We start from the raw sequence: 21,295 nt of genomic DNA, 5'->3' as shown, positions 1-21,295 counted from the left end.
GTCTGTCTGTCTGTCTGTCTGTCTGTCTGTCTGTCTGTCTGTCTGTCTGTCTGTCTGTCTGTCTGTCTGTCTGTCTGTCTGTCTGTCTGTCTGTCTGTCTGTCTGTCTGTCTGTCTGTCTGTCTGTCTGTCTGTCTGTCTGTCTGTCTGTCTGTCTGTCTGTCTGTCTGTCTGTCTGTCTGTCTGTCTGTCTGTCTGTCTGTCTGTCTGTCTGTCTGTCTGTCTGTCTGTCTGTCTGTCTGTCTGTCTGTCTGTCTGTCTGTCTGTCTGTCTGTCTGTCTGTCTGTCTGTCTGTCTGTCTGTCTGTCTGTCTGTCTGTCTGTCTGTCTGTCTGTCTGTCTGTCTGTCTGTCTGTCTGTCTGTCTGTCTGTCTGTCTGTCTGTCTGTCTGTCTGTCTGTCTGTCTGTCTGTCTGTCTGTCTGTCTGTCTGTCTGTCTGTCTGTCTGTCTGTCTGTCTGTCTGTCTGTCTGTCTGTCTGTCTGTCTGTCTGTCTGTCTGTCTGTCTGTCTGTCTGTCTGTCTGTCTGTCTGTCTGTCTGTCTGTCTGTCTGTCTGTCTGTCTGTCTGTCTGTCTGTCTGTCTGTCTGTCTGTCTGTCTGTCTGTCTGTCTGTCTGTCTGTCTGTCTGTCTGTCTGTCTGTCTGTCTGTCTGTCTGTCTGTCTGTCTGTCTGTCTGTCTGTCTGTCTGTCTGTCTGTCTGTCTGTCTGTCTGTCTGTCTGTCTGTCTGTCTGTCTGTCTGTCTGTCTGTCTGTCTGTCTGTCTGTCTGTCTGTCTGTCTGTCTGTCTGTCTGTCTGTCTGTCTGTCTGTCTGTCTGTCTGTCTGTCTGTCTGTCTGTCTGTCTGTCTGTCTGTCTGTCTGTCTGTCTGTCTGTCTGTCTGTCTGTCTGTCTGTCTGTCTGTCTGTCTGTCTGTCTGTCTGTCTGTCTGTCTGTCTGTCTGTCTGTCTGTCTGTCTGTCTGTCTGTCTGTCTGTCTGTCTGTCTGTCTGTCTGTCTGTCTGTCTGTCTGTCTGTCTGTCTGTCTGTCTGTCTGTCTGTCTGTCTGTCTGTCTGTCTGTCTGTCTGTCTGTCTGTCTGTCTGTCTGTCTGTCTGTCTGTCTGTCTGTCTGTCTGTCTGTCTGTCTGTCTGTCTGTCTGTCTGTCTGTCTGTCTGTCTGTCTGTCTGTCTGTCTGTCTGTCTGTCTGTCTGTCTGTCTGTCTGTCTGTCTGTCTGTCTGTCTGTCTGTCTGTCTGTCTGTCTGTCTGTCTGTCTGTCTGTCTGTCTGTGTGTGGTAGGAGAACAGCACGGGGAGATGCTTTGTAAATTGAGGCAAGGAGACAGGCCCCAGCAGCAACACTAGGTATTCTGTGTCCTACAGCTGATAATTCAAAGCATTCACCAATAATCAACTATTTCTATTGACCTAACATGAAGTGAACTAAATGTGTTATTTTTGAGAGAGATCACAGATCAGACTTTAGCCTAAAAGTCATTAGAATCTGCAGCAGCGCCATTTGCTCGTGAAAAATGTCACTCCTATAGACTCTCCTTGACGTCATCTTATTTTCTAAGAATAATATTGAAGTTCCTAGCAAACGGTAGTAGAACATACGTTTGGAAAGGCAGCAGCTGCACAACAAAGCAGGGATGCCTCAGCTCTAGAGATTAAAGTTCTCCTTTCAATTGCTAGTTAACCTTACATTTTCGCCAACTGCCATTACAGCACATACACTACCCTAACTCAACCTCCAATGCATAAAACAATACATGTGATGTAATGCAATCTATAAATAACAACAATACGTAAGTAAGTATTTTCCCATACATGAGACATACATTATATATACAAAAGTATGTGGACACCACTTCAAATGATTGGATTTGGCTATTTCAGCCACACCTGTTGCTGACAGGTGTATAAAATTGAGCACACAGCCATTCAATCTCCATAGACAATCATTGACAGTAGATTGGCCTTACTGAAGACTTTCAACGTTGCACCTTCATAGGATGCTTCCTTTCCAACAAGTCAGTTCATCAAATTTCTGCCCTGCTAGAGCTGCCAGGTCAACTATAAGTGCTGTTATTGTGAAGTGGAAACATCTAGGAGCAACAACGGCTCAGCCGCGAAGTGGTAGGCCACACAAGCTCATAGAATGGGACCGCCGAGTTCTGAAGCGTGTGGCGCATACAAATCATCTGTCCCCAGTTGCAACGCTCACTACCGAGTTTCAAAATGACTCTGGAAGCAACGTCAGCACAAGAACTGTTTGGTGGGAGCTTCAGGAAATGGGTTTCCATGGCCTATCAGCCACACACGAGCCGAAGATCACCACACACAATGCCAAGCGTCGGCTGTAGTGGTGTAAAGCTTGCAGTCATTGGACTCTGGAGCAATTGAAAAGCGTTCTCTGGAGTGATGAATCACTCTTCACCATCTGGCAGTCCGAAGGACAAGTCTGGGTTTGCCGGATGCCAGGAGAGCGCTACCTGCACCAATGCATAATGCCAGCTGTAAAGATTGGTGGAGGAGGCATAATGGTCTGGGGCCGTTTTTCATGGTACGTGCTAGGCCCCTTAGTTCCAGTGAAGGCAAATCTTAACGCTACAGCATACAATGACATTCTAGACGATTCTGTCCTTCCAATTTTGTGGCAACAGTTTGGGGAAGACCCTTTCTTGTTTCAGCATGACAATGCCCTCGTGCACAAAGCAAAATGGTTTGTCAAGATCGGTGTTGAATAATTTGACTGGCCTGCACAGAGCGCTGATCTCAACCCCATCAAACACCTTTGGGATGAATTGGCAGCGGCAGCGTGTTCAGCGGCAGCGTAGCCTAGTGGTTAGAGTGTTGGACTAGTAACCGAAAGGTTGCAAGTTCAAATCCCCGAGCTGACAAGGTACAAATCTGTCGTTCTGCCCCTGAACAGGCAGTTAACCCACTGTTCCTAGGCCGTCATTGAAAATAAGAATTTGTTCTTAACTGACTTGCCTAGTAAAATAAAGGTTAAAAAAAAAAAAAAAAAAAAAAAAAAAAAAAAAAAAAAATTGGAATGCCGACTGCGAGCCAGGCCTAATCGCCCAACATCAGTGCCCAACCTCACTAATTATCTTGTAGCTGAATAGAAACAAGTTCCCACAGCAATGTTCTAACATCTAGTGGAAAGCCTTCCCAGAAGAGTAGAGGCTGTTTTAGCAGCAAAGGGGGACCAACTACATATTAATGGTCATGATTTAGGAATGAGATGTTCGAAGTGCAGGTGTTCACATACTTTTGGTCATGTAGTGTACATCACCTTATTCATTGCTAGCGCTCACAAAGCTAAATTGGTTAATGATAAGCATTAGCATCGAGATGAAATAGAATATGAAGAGAATACCAATGTCTTGTCTTTCTATAAAACGTCTGCAGAAGTCTGTGGTCTGTCCTGTTTTAATTACATCTCCATATGGTCTCTGATGCTGGCTCCCAGGTATTTGTCACACTAGCCATAAAGAAATATGACCAAAAACAATGTTGTTTGGAATCTCTTTCACAAAAGCGCTGTCAAATTTTTGGGGTACTTCTACTCTTTCTTCCTGTCTAACTTTTTGAGAAGGCACACCTGTTAATTGAAATGCATTCCAGGTGACTACCTCATGAAGCTGGTTGTGAGAATGCCAAGAGTGTGCAAAGCTGTCATCAAGGCAAGGGGTGGCTATTTGAAGAATCTAAAATATAAAACATATTTAGATTTGTTTAACACTTTTTTTGGTTACTACATGATTCCATATGTGTTATTTCATAGTTTTGATCTTCATTAGGACTCGGGCAGAATTGTCACATTTTCACACACAGAGTTGCGTTCACCTGACACTGTACACCCAGTCCAGATTCCCACAGAATGACTCACCACCACTCTCCCCCACCTCCCAACACGCAAGCACACATACGCACACTACACAAAGCCAATCCACCAAGCCATCTCAATGCTCTCAAATCAAATTTGAACATTTCTCCTGGGGCCCATCAGAAACGTCTGAGTGGTCAGAGACTGACCGCCTCACACAGATCCCAGAGAGCCTATATGGTATCGCAGACCAGCCCGTGTGAGGTGTCAGTAGCGAGGCAGGTTCTCCTCTCACCCCATCACTACTGCAACTCCTCAGAGAGCCAGATTTGAAAGAGTGTCATTGAGAAGGAGAGAATAAAAAATGAGGGAAACAATGTCTTTAGCATGTGTATGATAGCAGATTGGTTTTCCGGTGGAAAGGGTAAAGAAGGAGAAATGAGAGAGGTGTTGTAGAGCCTGTAGACGTAAAGACTGACAGAATGGACAGATACTATTTGGTATCAGATATAAGTATAGTGGTAATGGTAATGTCCATGTGGTAATGTCCTTGTCAGATGGTATAGATGTCAGATACCAGACAGTGACACGTGTCTGGTTCGTCTGATAGACAGGATCCTTTGGGGACTGATAGGCACAGTGGTAATCCCTGGGAGACACACACACACACAACACACAACACACAACACAATGCTCTAAGGGGGTGAGAAGTGGGGAGCTCCTTGGGTTATTGATTACCCCATGAGCCATTCCTGTCGGGAGACACAGTTCTTAGACTAACAAGGAATCAATTAGCGTCTGGGGGACATGTCGTGGGTGGGTGTGCGTGTCGCGGTTTCCGTTAGCCGGTAATAGCCGGCTTATGGCCAATAAATATTTTTTAAGCTGATAAATAAAATTTGTACCGGCCAATTGTCTGGGAGAGGGGAAAAAATCCCATAGCAAGATTATGCCTTTTAGCATAATCCATCAATTTCCATTGATGGAAATGCCAGTTGATGTAAATACATTTGACCAGTCATGCTTATTGGTCTATGGGTTAATTTCCCTAATTTTGTGGAAGTAAATTGGCATGTGTATATTTTTGTTAGTCGTTATGATTCTTATTTATCACACATGCACAGCATACAGAGTCTAGCGTACAGAGCCTAGCGTACAGAGCTTAGCGTACAGAGCCTAGCGTACAGAGCCTAGCGTACAGAGCCTAGCGTACAGAGCCTAGCGTACAGAGCCTAGCGTACAGAGCCTAGTTTAAGCCGAACATCTTTGACAGCATGAGACCTGCTGCTACGGCTCCTCAAATCAAATCAAATCAAATGTTATTTGTCACATACACATGGTTAGAAGATGTTAATGCGAGTGTAGCGAAATGCTTGTGCTTCTAGTTCCGGCAATGCAGTAATAACCAACAAGTAATCTAGCTAACAATTCCAAAACTACTACCTTATAGACACAAGTGTAAAGGGATAAAGAATATGTACATAAAGATATATGAATGAGTGATGGTACAGAGCGGCATAGGCAAGATACAGTAGATGGTATTGAGTGCAGTATATACATATGAGATGAGTATGTAAACAAAGTGGCATAGTTAAAGTGGCTAGTGATACATGTATTACATAAAGATGCAGTAGATGAAATAGAGTACAGTATATACATATACATATGAGATGAATAATGTAGGGTATGTAAACATTATATTAGGTAGCATTGTTTAAAGTGGCTAGTGATATATTTTACATAATTTCCCATCAATTCCCATTATTAAAGTGGCTGGAGTTGAGTCAGTGTGTTGGCAGCAGCCACTCAATGTTAGTGGTGGCTGTTTAACAGTCTGATGGCCTTGAGATAGAAGCTGTTTTTCAGTCTCTCGGTCCCAGCTTTGATGCACCTGTACTGACCTCGCCTTCTGGATGATAGCGGGGTGAACAGGCAGTGGCTCGGGTGGTTGTTGTCCTTGATGATCTTTATGGCCTTCCTGTGACATCGGGTGGTGTAGGTGTCCTGGAGGGCACGTAGTTTGCCCCCGGTGATGCGCTGTGCATACCTCACTACCCTCTAGAGAGCCTCTCCACTACTGTTCCATGTGGATAGGAGGATGCTCCCTCTGCTGTTTCCTGAAGTCCACAATCATCTCCTTAGTTTTGTTGACGTTGAGTGTGAGGTTATTTTCCTGACACCACACTCCGAGGGCCCTCACCTCCTCCCTGTAGGCCGTCTCGTCGTTGTTGGTAATCAAGCCTACCACTGTTGTGTCGTCCGCAAACTTGATGATTGATTTGGAGGCGTGCGTGGCCACGCAGTCGTGGGTGAACAGGGAGTACAGGAGAGGGCTCAGAACGCACCCTTGTGGGGCCCCAGTGTTGAGGATCAGCGGGGTGGAAATGTTGTTGCCTACCCTCAGCACCTGGGGGCGGCCCGTCAGGAAGTCCAGTACACAGTTGCACAGGGCGGGGTCGAGACCCAGGGTCTCAAGCTTGATGACGAACTTGGAGGGCACTATGGTGTTAAATGCCGAGCTGTAGTCGATGAACAGCATTCTCACATAGGCATTCCTCTTGTCCAGATGGGTTAGGGCAGTGTGCAGTGTGGTTGAGATTGCATCGTCTGTGGACCTATTTGGGCGGTAAGCAAATTGGAGTGGGTCTAGGGTGTCAGGTAGGGTGGAGGTGATATGGTCCTTGACTAGTCTCTCAAAGCACTTCATGATGACGGAAGTGAGTGCTACGGGGCGGTAGTCGTTTAGCTCATTTACCTTAGATTTCTTGGGAACAGGAACAATGGTGGCCCTCTTGAACCATGTGGGAACAACAGACTGGGATAGGGATTGATTGAATATGTCCGTAAACACACCAGCCAGCTGGTCTGCGCATGCTCTGAGGGCGCGGCTGGGGATGCCGTCTGGGCCTGCAGCCTTGCGAGGTTTGACACGTTTATATGTTTTCCTCACATCGGCTGCAGTGAAGGAGAGTCCGCATGTTTTAGTTGCAGGCCGTGTCAGTGGCACTGTATTGTCCTCAAAGCGGGCAAAAAAGTTATTTTGTTTGCCTGGGAGCAAGACATCCTGGTCCGTGACTGGGCTGGTTTTCTTTTTGTAATCCGTGATAGACTGTAGACCCTGCCACATACCTCTTGTGTCTGAGCCGTTGAATTGAGATTCTACTTTGTCTCTATACTGACGCTTAGCTTGTTTGATTGCCTTCCGGAGGGAATAGTTACACTGTTTGTATTCGGTCATGTTTCCGGTCACCTTGCCCTGATTAAAAGCAGTGGTTCGGGCTTTCAGTTTCACGCGAATGCTGCCATCAATCCACAGTTTCTGGTTTGGGAATGTTTTAAGCGTTGCTATGGGAACGACATCTTCAACGCACGTTCTAATGAACTCGCTCACCGAATCAGCGTATTCGTCAATGTTGTTGTCTGACGCAATACGAAACATATCCCAGTCCACGTGATGGAAGCAGTCTTGGAGTGTGGAATCAGATTGGTCGGACCAGCGTTGAACAGACCTCAGTGCGGGAGCTTCTTGTTTTAGTTTCTGTCTGTAGGCAGGGATCAACAAAATGGAGTCGTGGTCAGCTTTTCCGAAAGGAGGGCGGGGCAGGGCCTTATATGCGTCGCGGAAGTTAGAATAGCAGTGATCCAATGTTTTTCCAGCCCTGGTTGCGCAATCGATATGCTGATAAAATTTAGGGAGTCTTGTTTTCAGATTAGCCTTGTTAAAATCCCCAGCTACAATGAATGCAGCCTCCGGATAAATGGATTCCAGTTTGCAAAGAGTCAAATAAAGTTTGTTCAGAGCCATCAATGTGTCTGCTTGGGGGGGAATATATACGGCTGTGATTATAATCGAAGAGAATTCCCTTGGTAGATAATGCGGTCGACATTTGATTTTGAGGAATTCTAAATCAGCTGAACAGAAGGACTTGAGTACCTGTATGTTGTTATGATCACACCACGTCACGTTAACCATGAAGCATACGCCCCCGCCCCTCTTCTTACCAGAAAGATGTTTGTTTCTGTCTGCGCGATGCGTGGAGAAACCAGTTGGCTGCACCGACTCCGATAGCGTCTCTCCAGTGAGCCATGTTTCCGTGAAGCAAAGAACGTTACAGTCTCTGATGTCCCTCTGGAATGCTACCCTTGCTCGGATTTCATCAACCTTGTTGTCAAGAGACTGGACATTGGCGAGAAGAATGCTAGGGAGTGGTGTGCGATGTGCCCGTCTCCGGAGTCTGACCAGAAGACCGCTTCGTTTCCCTCTTTTACGACGTCTTTGTTTTGGGTCGCAAGCTGGGATCCATTCCGTTGTCCTGGGTGAAAGGCAGAACACAGGATCCGCTTCGCGAAAGTCATATTCTTGGTCGTACTGATGGTGAATTGACGCTGCTCTTATGTTCAGTAGTTCTTCTCGACTGTATGTAATGAAACCTAAGATGACCTGGGGTACTAATGTAAGAAATAACACGTAAAAAAAACAAAAAACTACATAGTTTCCTAGGAACGCGAAGCGAGGCGGTCATCTCTGTCGGCGCCGCTCCTGGTGCTGCTGGAGGGAAATGTGCTTTTATAAGCCCAATCATTGCGCAACAATTCTAACTGAAATCTTGTGTTAAAAACAATTGTGATAGCATGATAAAAAATAACTACTATTTTTATTTCTCAACTGGTATTGGAAGTACACTTCCCATTCTCCATTCTAAGTGCCTATAATGGCAGGTAGGCTTCAGTGCTACCTGCTACCTTGAACCGTTTAGAAATCACAGCACTTTTTGTACATAGTCCCTTCATTTTAGGGGACAACAAGTATTGGGACAAATTCACTTATGTGTATTAAAGTAGTCCCATATTCCTAGCACGCAATGATTACATTATTTACCATTCATTTGTAAACGGTTCACCTGCCGGGCGCAATGCACGCTGACATGGTCACCAGGTGTACAGTGTTTAATCCAACACATTGTTCCGGTTGGCTTCCGGGTTAAGCGGGCATTGTGTCAAGAAGCATTGTGGCTTGGCTGGGTTGTGTTTCGGAGGATGCACGGCTCTCGACCTTCGCCTCTCGCTAGTCAGTTCGGGAGTGGCAGTGATGGGACAAGACTGTAAAAATACCACGAAATTGGGGAGAAAAATTCTCAAATGTCCAGTAAATGAAAATGCTGCCAGTCAAATGTCCGGTGGCACATTTTCCTAATGGAAACCCTGGAGTGTGGGTGTGTGTGCTACTGTAGAAGGAAATTTGGTGTTGTTTTTGTTAGCATACACATACTACACAGTATTCTTTGCCTGTGTGTGTGTCAAATGGCATTTGTGACTGGTTGTCTGTCTTGTGTGTCTCCACAGTATTGGCTCTCTGATGAGGCGTGTGTTTGTGATGCGGACTGTCAGTATGGTGTTCCAGAGCTCCCTCCTGACCGTGCTGGAACCTTCCCCGCTCATGAAAGGTGAGAGAAGACCAGACTGCACTCTGACCACAACTTGACTGGGCAGCATTGACCCCGTTTACATGCGTATTCCGGATAGTATTCCGGATAGTATTCCGGATAGTATTCCGGATAGTATTCCGGATAGTATTCCGGATAGTATTCCGGATAGTAGCTCATATCCCACTTAAGGTCTTGTTCAGGATAAGCTGTTTACATGCACCTTTGATATCCCGCTCACGAATATCCCGGTTTCCATGAATAAACTGAATTCCTCATATTCCTCATTTTAAATTCATATGGGTGAAATGGAATAGTAACTGAAATCTGGACACTGACTGTAGGCCTGTAACCTCTCACATGTAGAGTAATAAAATATTAACTCTGCAGAATTATGCATTTCTTGCAGTAAAATTAGACAACAAATGTTAATTTTGTGTCTGGAAGAGGAGTGGAAAAGTCTGATTTCTTTCTTTCAGCATCATTTGAGAAAATGTGAATGTGTGTAATGTTTTGTCTTTGACACTGTTATGCAAGCGGACAGTATTTCAACCACATAAAATATGCAGACGAACTGAAGTCTTATCAGAAACTTGTTTAGTCATTTTCTCAGCTTTTCCTTTCCTTAAAACCGGTCAAACTGATTGGTCCGGTGCAGAATGTCCAAATGCAATCTTTCCACTGTGTTGGAGTTATTGTGTTTTCTCCCCGGTTCCTAAACCAAACAACTTTACTGGTGTTAACTAGATTAATGCATTCATTCTATTGATATAAGAGATTATTCTGGTGGGCACTACTTTATTTAGTGTTCTGGGGCAACAAGTTATGACAGAAGCAAAGCTGCATGTAGGCTATCAAACTACGGTTTACAAACAAATGGCCTACCAAATGTCGGAAATTTTAAGCAGAAGCTTGATTTAAAATATAGTAAATGAATTATAGTAGGCAAAATTATTATGGAATTATTAATGGTGGATGGAACTGCGCAGGTAGCCTACTTTGTTCAGTGATTTGTTTGATAATCAGATAAAAAGATCATCACACACCACCATAGAATGCACAACACCATAGAATGCACAACACCATAGAATGCACAACACCATAGAATGCACAACACCATAGAATGCACAACACCATAGAATGCACAACACCATAGAATGCACAACACCCATGATTTGCACAACGGAGCCTGAAAAACAACAGTAAATGGCATAAGATGTTTACATACCACAGTATCCCATCAGCATATCCCAGGCATCTTATCTGGGTTTCTTATGACCATGATACAAGATTTTTGCGGTTATTGTATATGGGATAATGTCATCTGATCACTAACCATGGACATACATCATTGACTCTAACCAGCATGTCCTTTCCACTGATCTAGACCTGTACGCGTCTCTAGTCCCCCACAAGCCACATCTGTTTGTCTACCCGTAGCTCAATATCTTTCTTTCACCTTGCACAAAGTGGGAGCAGGAGGCAGTTGAATGTGTGACTCTGATGAATGAAGGCAGGCACCTCTATGTGACCTTACTGACTCACACAGGTAGTCAAGACTATTATGAACAAACCCACTGGGCTCGCAGATCCATCCGCTTTGCTACACATGATGGACTTTACTGGATACCCATCGTATGCATCTACAACGGCCACACTCTAACTTCCTGACCCCATAGCGAAACAAATAACACGTTGTGTCTTATGTTACCCATCCACATTCAGGCCTATACATATAACATTTAGTCACGTGTAACCTATCCACATTTAGGCCTATACAAAAAACATTTAGTCACGTGTAACCCATCCACATTTAGGCCTATACAAAAAACATTTAGTCACGTGTAACCCATCCACATTCAGGCCTATACAAAAAACATTTAGTCACGTGTAACCCATCCACATTCAGGCCTATACAAAGAATATTTAGTCACGTGTTACCCATCCACATTTAGGCCTATACAAAAAACATTTAGTCACGTGTAACCCATCCACATTTAGGCCTATACAAAAAACATTTAGTCACGTGTAACCCATCCACATTCAGGCCTATACAAAAAACATTTAGTCACATGTAACCCATCCACATTTAGGCCTATACAAAAAAATATTTTGTCACGTGTAACCTATCCACATTTAGGCCTATACAAAAAACATTTAGTCATGTGTAACCCATCCACATTTAGGCCTATACAAAAAACATTTAGTCACGTGTAACCCATCCACATTTAGGCCTATACAAAAAACATTTTGTCACGTGTAACCTATCCACATTTAGGCCTATACAAAAAACATTTAGTCACGTGTAACCCATCCACATTTAGGCCTATACAAAAAACATTTAGTCACATTTTGGCTGTGCTTAGCTCTATTACGTTTATTTTTATCCTAAAAAAACTCTCTATTCCTTGCCGATGACAATCATACCCATAACATGATGCAGCCACCGCCATGTTTGAAAATATGAAGAGTGATACTCAGTGATGTGTTGTGTTGGATTTGTTCCAAACATAGTGCTTTGTATTCAGGACTTAAAGTTCATTACTTTGACAAAAACAAATTGCAAATGTACCTTATTGCAAACAGGATGCATTGTTTTGAAATATTTGTATTCCTTCTGTCATTTAGGTTAGTATTGTGGAGTAACTACAATGTTGTTGATCCATCCTCAGTTTTCTCCTACCACAGCCATTTAACTCTGTAACTGTTTTAAAGTCACCATTGGCCACATGGTGAAATCCCTGAGCAGTTTCCTTCCTCTCCAGCAACTGAGTTTAGAAGGACGCCTGTATCTTTGTAGTGACTGGGTGTATTGATACACCATCCAAAGTGTAATTAATAACTTCACCATGCTCAAAGCAATATCAAATATCTGCTTTGTATCTACTAATAGCTGCCCTTCTTTGTGAGGAATTGGAAAACCTCCCTGGTCTATGTGTTTGAAATTCACTGCTCGACTGAGGGACTACAGATAATTGTATGTGTGGGGCACAGAGATGAGGTAGTCATAAAAAAAACGATGTTAAGCACTATTATTGCATACAGAGGGAGTCCATGCAACTTATTGTGACTTGTTAAGCACATTTTTACTCCTGAACGTATTTAGGCTTTCCATAACAAAGGGGTTGAACATGTATTGACTCAAGACATTTCAGCTTTTCATTTTTTATTCATTTGTAAACATTTCAAAAAACATAATTCCACTTTGACATTATTGAGTATTGTGTGTGACACAACATCTCAATTTAAGCAATTTTAAACTTGGGCTGTAACACAACAAAATGTGGAAAAGGTCAAGGGGTGTGAATACTTTCTGAAGGCACTGTATGTGGTGGAAGAAGAGGTGCGTGAAGACGTCCGTTTACAGCGCTTTGAGCATCTCTCACAAACATCCCATTTTAATCTCATGACTAAATTGAAGGAAAGCTGAAAGCAGAACAGAAGCTTTCTCAGTGACCTGTTTGAACCTATGTTGAGCTGTTCACTCTGGGAACCTCTGGAAGTGGAGGCCTCCCTCTTTAGAGCAGGAACAATGATGTCAAAGATTAAAAAATGTTTTGCTGTAAAATTCTCAATATTACATGAGTGCTCCATTTTCTCACTCTGATAAGCTGAGTTAGTGTCTCGCTCTCTGAATCCTGTGAAATGGAGAAGTCTTAAAACTCGACATCTCCGGTGAATAATTCAGCGTCAGTGGGAGCTGTGAGACACTCTGTGTCGCCTGTGTTCTGCTGTCTTCAGAGAGGGAACAACTTGTTTGGGGGAACGCGAGGAGACAGCACCCCCCTCACTTCCACCTTTGTTGTCTCGGTTCAGCGACAGATCAGGCTCCACTGATATACGCTGTGCCACTGAGCTCTCCTTCTCACACCATCCAGTAGGGACTCTGAGTGAAAAGAAAGAGGCACATTTAGATAACACCACTTTAAGACAGGAACGCAGCAATGTCACTAGTTCAAATACCTGAGTCGACAAGGTGAAATATCTGTCAATGCGCCCTTGAGCAAGGCACTTAACCCCTAATTGTTCCAGGGTCGCTGTTGATAATGGCCTTGACCCCACTCTCCAAGGGTCTCAGGGAGAGTGGGAAGTGCAAAAATCACATTCCCAATTCACACGTGTGAAATTGGACAAATGTAAGCACCCATAATGTTTTTCAATATTGTGTTGAGACAGTGTCAAGGCTGTTACTGTGTTTGCCCCTCAGGTATGGCCGTGTTGAGTTTGAGCATTCAGCACTTCCTGGGAGGCCTCATCACAACGCTCACTTTCACAACCATGATGCACTGCACACAGAGAGCGGAGGAGAGTGTACAGGTAAGAGTCACCCTCTACACACCTGTCAACCTAGAACATTGTTTCCTATGGCAAAGTCAGGTCCTTTATGTGAGAAACACGTATTAAAGACAGACATCTGCATTTTTTTCAGTGATATTAAATAATAAGTCGGAAGTTTACATACACTTAGGTTGGAATTATTAAAACTATTTTTTTTACCACTCCACAAATTTCTTGTTAACAAACTATAGCTTTGGCAAGTCGGTTAGGACATCTACTTTGTGCTTGACACAAGTCATTTTTCCAACAATTGTTTACAGACAGATTATTTCACTTATAATTCACTGTATCACAATTCCAGTGGGTCACAAGTTTACATACACTAAGTTGACTGTGCCTTTAAACAGCTTGGAAAATTCCAGAACATGATGTTATGGCTTTAGAAGCTTCTGATAGGTGAATTGACATAATTGGAGGTGTACCTGTGGATGTATTTCAAGGCCTATCTTCAAACTTAGTGCCTTTTTGCTTGACATCATGGGAAAATCAAAAGAAATCAGCCAAGACCCCAGAAAAAAAATTGGAGACCTCCACAAGTCTGGTCCAAGCGCCTGAAGTTACCACATTGATCTGTACAAAAAATAGTACGCAGGTATAAACACCATGGGACCACGCAGCCGTCATACCTGTCATCTGTCTCCTAGAGATGAACGTACTTTGGTGCGAAAAGTTCAAATCAATCCCAGAACAACATCAAAGGACCTTGTGAAGATGCTGGAGGAAACAGGTACAAAAGTATCTATATCCACAGTAAAATGAGTCCTATATCGACATAACCTGAGAGGCCGCTCAGCAAGGAAGAAGCCACTGCTCCAAAACTGCCATAAAAAAGCCAGACTAAGGTTTGCAACTGCACATGAGGTCAAAGATCATACTTTCTGGAGAAATGTCCTCTGGTCTGATGAAACAAAAATTTAACTGTTTGGCCATAATGACCATCGTTATGTTTGGAGGAAAAAGGGGGAGGCTGGCAAGCCGAAGAACACCATCCCAACCGTGAAGCAATGGGGTGGCAGTATCTTGTTGTGGGGGTGCTTTGCTGCAGGAGGGACTGGTCCACTTCACAAAATAGATGGCATCATGAGGTAGGAAAATTATGTGGATATATTGAAGCAACATCTCAAGACATCAGTCAGGAAGTTAAAGCATGGTCGCAAATGGGTCTTCCAAATGGACAATGACCCCAAGCATACTTACAAAGTTGTGGCAAAATGGCTTAAGGACAACAAAGTCAAGGTATTGGAGTGGCCATCACAAAGCCCTGACCTCAATCCTATAGAAAATGTGTGGACAGAACTGAAAAAGCCTGTGAGAGCAAGGAGGCCTACAAACCTGACTCAGTTTCACCAGCTCAGGAGGAATGGAACAAAATTCACCCAACTTATTGTGGGAAGCTTGTGGAAGGCTACCTGAAACGTTTGACCCAAATTAAATAATTTAAAAGCAATGCTACCAAATACAAATTGAGTGAATGTAAACTTCTGACCCACTGGGAATGTGATGAAATAAATAAAAGCTGAAATAAATCATTCTCTCTACTATTATTCTGACATTTCACATTCTTAAAATAAATTGGTGATCCTAACTGACATAAGATAGGGACTTTTTACTAGGATTAAATGTCAGGAATTGTGAAAAACAGAGTTTAAATGTATTTGGCTAAGGTGTATGTTTTCTTCCGACTTCAACTGTATACCCCTTGATTTTGGTGAATGTGACTGAGATAAGTACAAATGTCTAACATCATCAGTACATTGGGGCGGCAGGTAGCCTAGTGGTTAGTGTGTTGCACTAGTAAACGAAAAGTTGCAAGACCAAATCCCAGAGCTGACAAGGTAAAAATCTGTCGTTCTGCCCCTGAACAAGGCAGTTAACCAACTGTTCCTAGGCCGTCAGTGAAAATAAGATTTTGTTCTTAACTGACGTGCCTCGTTAAATAAAGATAAAATTACGTTGAGATGTGTCAGAAATCAAGTGTTATTTGTCATGGGGATGCATTTGCTCAGTTGTTAACATTTTTGCCTGTGGCCCAATCTTTGAGGCTATGCACACATTTACGGTGTGAGGCTCTCATCCTTTTGCCTCCACTTGGAGGAGATGATTTTTATATAAGAAGACAGAATTCTCTGAAACCCGGTGGCCTCTGAAATGGTCTGTTATGTTAGCGAGCAAAACGGAAACTCCTGGAGTTAGATTATATCCTACGATGTCAACAGCCAGGACAGGTAGCCCTCCTCACAGCAACAACACCCACCCCTGAGCTGGGACTAACAAGGCCATTTTCTTCTCCTAGCTAACTCTCTCTCCCCTTTTACATATCTATATTTCCCTCTCTCTACCCCTCTTCTTTGACATAAATTATTTTGTCCTGTTTAAACTGGGCCATCGCTGCCTGGAGGTGTTCTGTTCGCAGCCTCTCAATCGTCACTCAATCAATTCTGAAGGGGACGAGTTACCACAGTTCTAACAAAGAGTCGTTGACTAGGAAAACTACGCCAAGGAGGATACAGGGCTGTATCTGGGCAATTAAGGAAGAAAAACCTAATGAAACAAAGCTAATAACCTCTGGGGTTAATTTGAAATGTTCTCATGACAGTGACACATATTACACCTTTTTAAGGTCATATCCAGTGACAGAAAGCTGATACCGTGAGTGCTTGTCGATGACCCAGGAGAGACAAACTGAATCCTTTTTACAAGTTAGCCCGAATAAAAGGTCTTGACTTAACTCAGATCTAGAGGGGCTCAGACTGTGTGTGACCAGCTGAACCCAGAAATGATATCTAGAGGGGGATCTAGAGGGGCTCAGACTGTGTGTGACACGCTGAACCCAGAAATGATATCTAGAGGGGGATCTAGAGGGGCTCAGACTGTGTGTAACCAGCTGAACCCAGAAATGAGATCTAGAGGGGGATCTACAGGCACTCAGACTGTGTGTAACCAGCTGAACCCAGAAATGAGATCTAGAGGGGGATCTACAGGCACTCAGACTGTGTGTAACCAGCTGAACCCAGAAATGTGATCTAGAGGGGGATCTAGAGGGGCTCAGACTGTGTTAACCAGCTGAACCCAGAAATGAGATCTAGAGGGGGATCTACAGGCACTCAGACTGTGTGTAACCAGCTGAACCCAGAAATGTGATCTAGAGGGGGATCTAGAGGGGCTCAGACTGTGTTAACCAGCTGAACCCAGAAATGTGCTCAAAACGGAGACCCAGCAAAGATGCCTGGGAAATGTCTCCTTTGCAGCTCACCTATGTTGTTGCCGGTGACATTTGTCTGAGTCAGGTAACTGGCTAAATTACAATTAGCCACACAGGAGCTATGTTACATGGCGTCAAAGGCACAACTAAGGAAGACCTTGTCGCCTTTTCACAGCCCCAAAGTTCTAATGATCTAAGTCATCTGCTCACCATGATCACTCCTCCCCTTATTAAGATCCATCTCACTTTGATCATGTGGATTTAGGGATAGCCAGAACTGTACTGATAACTATGCATGCCATAGCGGATGTCTTAGTGGTTTCTGCTGAAATAAATCCATTCAGTTAAGAGGTTAGCAGTTTACATTGTTTCATTTGTAGAGTCTTTATGTCATACACCTGAGTGTATGGAACAGGGTTGCCATTGTGTGAACATTTAGGTGTCAGTGGAGGGTGGAGACCCATGGAGATGCGTTGGCTATGTTGCCTTGTTGTGTTTCTGTGGGCCTGAGAGTTGGAGTCTGGGATGTTAGGTAATCTGTGTAGGTGTGGTGTGGCCTCTAGTTTTTCTCTCTCTGAGCTCGTCCCTACCTAACCCTCTCCTCTTCTCTCTACAGGCCACCCACTACAGTTTCCTGTCCACTCTGGAGGTACTGGGGAAGCTGATGTTCGGTGCCCTGGCAGGGGGCCTGGTGGACTGGGTGGGTTTCCCCACTGCCTTCCTCTTTTTCCTGGTCCTCTCTGCCGGAACAGCCCTCCACATCTGGAAGGCCACAGACACAGGGGCCCTCAGGGAACAGCCCAAGTGATCAGCTTTTTGTTCTAGCCCTTACTAACACATCAGATCAAGCTACTCAAAGGGTCGATAATCAGTTGACTCGTTGAACAAGCTGTGTGAGTGTAGGGTTGGAACAAAAACCTCCACACCCTATAGGTGTCCAGGACTAGGGATGGTGATCACTGAGATTGAGGAGGAGGAGGAAGTAGTGTGTTGCATGAGTGCGAAGCAAATTCTGTCGTACGTCGGCGTCCTAGAAAAACTCTGTATCTCAATTTTTTTAAACATAAATTGAAAGTTTCACAGAACATTCCACTCCATGTTCTGTGAAAGATTAATGAATCTAGTACTATTATAAGTAATTCAAAAAGCCATGTGAATTCCCATTAATATATGGCAACAACAACATTGTTTCAGATTCCTCAAAAGTAAACTTTTTTATACAAGATTTTTCCAGGACACTGATTAGTAGCTATATTGAGTTGGGGGATTGGATCAGTAGCATAAGGGATAGGGAGGACAATACATGGGAAAACTGTTGAGGGTTTGTTGGAGGACATACAGTACTATCTGAGCCATTTTCATATTTGCCAAGGCTGCAGTAAAATGTAGTCCAGCAGTTATACTTAGTCATTGATTAGCCTGCGATGAAGGTTATATATGTCATATCGGTTTCCTTTTTGAACTTGTTCTGTGGTGACGTTTATGAATGAATCCCTACTACCTCTTATCAACACTGTAAGATACGCAGAAGAGTCTAGTGAGCAGTAGAATACAACATTTGCTAGCTAGTGTGCAATTTTGATTAGAATTTTGAACCATTACTCTGCTAGCCTAGGTTAGTTGTTAGCGCAATTAGAGAACCAGGTCAGATTTTATTTATATAGTTTGGATTTTCCATCTGTAGATGCTCTACAGATGGTCATACTATCAACAAACTATCTGTTGATAAGCAACTGCTTGCTATGGTTATTGTTAGGTTTAGGGTTAAGGTTAGGGTACGTTCTAAGCTTAGGGTTATTATTAAGTTTAGGGTTACAGCTAGGGTTAGTAGATAGTTAGTTGAAATGTTACTCAATGGTCTATCTCTACAGATGGACTATCCAAATAAAGTATTACAGAGAACAGCACTGTAGCCTTACATTTTGTATGGGGGTTAGTTTTACAAGATTGGCAAAAAAAAATATGAAAAAACAATATTTATATGTAATTTTACATAGATGCTGGTTGATTTACTACCTGATGATATTGTTTGTTTGAGTTGTTAAGTAATGTGTTGAATACCATCTGGCTTTTGTTTACCGTATCACACATTGTGATGGCTGAATTACAATACAACAGATAGTCACAGGGATGACAATCACAGGGGACAAGTCAAAGGGATGACAGTTCAGAGGTGGCATAGTGACACTAGGCCTAGGCAGTTTCAGATAGAACCAGAGCAGCCATGTTATGAACTGTCATGATCAGCAAGGTCACTTTGACCAATACAGCCAAGTCCACGCTAATGTAAAGCACCTGTTGCAAAGCACACCCCTGCCTCTGACACATGCTGAGAGATTGTCATAAAATAAAGCTGCTACCCAAATGTCATATCCTGTAATAATCCTCTACCTGAACGTACCTGTTTTTAATACTGTCACTTTGGCATCAGTCTAAAAAAGAATCATAGTAAGCACCTGTACATTTGAAAGATAGAAGCATAAAGTTAATATATCATACAAATTATATCCAGCTGACTGAATAAGATTTAGGCTTGCCATTGTTGGGGACATTACACCATGCCAAATCTTGGGACACAATTATGTCTTCCTCACACACGTCTATCATATATCAGGATCCTCCTGATAACCATAGCTCTTTGTGTGTGTGTGTGTGTGTGCGTGTGCGTGTGCGTGTGTGTGTGAAAGACTCCATCTCTCTCCTATACCTCTCCCCTTGCTCCATGCAATACACCCACCACATTCTAGCTACAGCATTGATATTTCTCAGAAATCACAGGTGGTATTGGCATTTTCAACACACATTGATCAGGTTTGGTTCTCTGTCGGGGATTCAAAACACAGGTGTTTGGAACAATGACTACATGAATGACCATTTAATCAATAGACCCATTTAAATTCTAACGAAACATCGAGCGATGATGTCGCTACATGTGCAATGTTCAGTTTTTCTGCAGTACAGCACTGTTGAGTATTACATTGCCTAATTTGTCTGTTTCAAGTCAGTTGTAGTCCGTGTATTTGCTACAGGTGTTATGTACCAGATTAGGGAAAACACTAGTCTTCATCTGTACAATAGGTAACCTGGCAGAAAATCCAGATAACCCCTACCAGCCCAATGTTTTCCCCCTTGCCAGTTAAAAGGGCATAGCGTAACACACTTCCCAGATCATTTAGTATTTGGTTATGGAAAATGATACATACAACAAAGATAAATGACACGAAGATACATATTCATTCGACTCCCTTGAATGTGAGACAGAGTATCCTGATGAATCACTTCAGTTCAATCAATCATACAAAGGCAGTTAACCCCTTCAAGTCCCTGGCCCCTTGTCTTCTCAGAGTTGTGGATTTGCTACAGCACTGGCTGATGGACAGACATGTAATCATGGCATCGTTAGAGAGGGCTTTTCACAACACCCTGAACACTGTGATGCGGCCCTCAGCCAACGTGTCACGACAGGTTGTCTATGAGACACAGAGGGGGTTATGGGATGGAGTTGTAGTAGAGGGCAGAGGAATGAAGGGATGGGGAGGTGGGGTGCAGAGAGGGGTGGTTTGAAACATGGGGCGTCTTCTGCTATGGCCCTAATGGCTCAAACGAGGCTGTGAGAGAATAGGGTTGAGGCCAGGGATGGGGGCGAGAGGGGCCCACGACCCACTGTGAAGTGACTCAAGCACAACACCATATGAGCTGGCAGCCTGTCACATCTCCACCCATCAGAAAGGACTCTATAGGAACCTCTCTATTGGACTTTTCCCTACAGACCAGCTTCTATCACGTTATACAGTAGTACTTCACTATACAAACTAACTCCCATTACCAAACACATCACCATAGACAGTTAAGATAACTAGGCGTTTGGTTTTACATACGCCATTGACCTAAGATGACATAACCCTCGTGGCCAGGTAGGCTCTAGCAGATCAGTAGGTGGTGTCTGCTACAGGTGTGGATGGATAGTCACTCATCATGGGCAGGAATGTGAGGTGTTTTCAATTATGGACAGCAGTGTCCGCAAAGAGCAGTGAAAAAGGGAAAAACGGTTTACTTTTTATTTATTTTACCAGGCAAGTCAGTTAAGAACAAATTCTTATTTTCAATGACGGCCTGGGAACAGTTAACTGCCTGTTCAGGGGCAGAACGACAGATTTGTACCTTGTCAGCTCGGGGGTTTGAACTCGCAACCTTCCGGTTACTAGTCCAACGCTCTAACCACTAGGCTACCCTGCCGCCCCAAATGACATCACTAATGTCTACAGATTTATCAAAACAAACAAATATGTAGGTAACTCTTAAAAAGACATTGACACAGGCGATCCTCGTTACCTTGATACCTATTTTAAAAATGTTATTAACAATGTTAATTTGGACGCAGTAATTGCAGTGTTTCCTCTAAATATCTACAGTTGAACTACAAAATGACGGCACTACTGCAGTTACAAACGTGAGGATGCAGTAATTATAAAATGTTAACTGATCGTTTGCTTCTGGACATGGGGAGGTGTGCCCCTTATTCTGTC

At 43.5% G+C, this 21,295-nt stretch overlaps 1 protein-coding gene across 1 annotated transcript in view; it reads left to right on the top strand.

Moving 5' to 3' along the window:
• LOC110525402 (solute carrier family 33 member 2) overlaps nucleotides 1-19,139 on the top strand; it is a 32,206-nt gene extending 13,067 nt beyond the window's left edge. Inside the window, exons 4-6 of the mRNA XM_036979543.2 lie at nucleotides 9,150-9,250; nucleotides 13,437-13,546; nucleotides 17,386-19,139. Of these exons, the coding sequence (XP_036835438.1) occupies nucleotides 9,150-9,250; nucleotides 13,437-13,546; nucleotides 17,386-17,577 (403 nt within the window). The 3' untranslated portion in view covers nucleotides 17,578-19,139. The remainder of the gene's footprint in view (nucleotides 1-9,149; nucleotides 9,251-13,436; nucleotides 13,547-17,385) is intronic.
• Nucleotides 19,140-21,295: the final 2,156 nt, after the last annotated feature.

The sequence above is a fragment of the Oncorhynchus mykiss genome, chromosome 6 (genome assembly GCF_057628025.1).
Source record: "Oncorhynchus mykiss isolate SJ-2025 chromosome 6, ASM5762802v1, whole genome shotgun sequence".
NCBI lineage: Eukaryota > Metazoa > Chordata > Actinopteri > Salmoniformes > Salmonidae > Oncorhynchus > Oncorhynchus mykiss.
The sequence above is the reverse complement of the archived record's forward strand: the minus strand, read 5'-3'. Positions and strand labels throughout refer to the sequence as shown.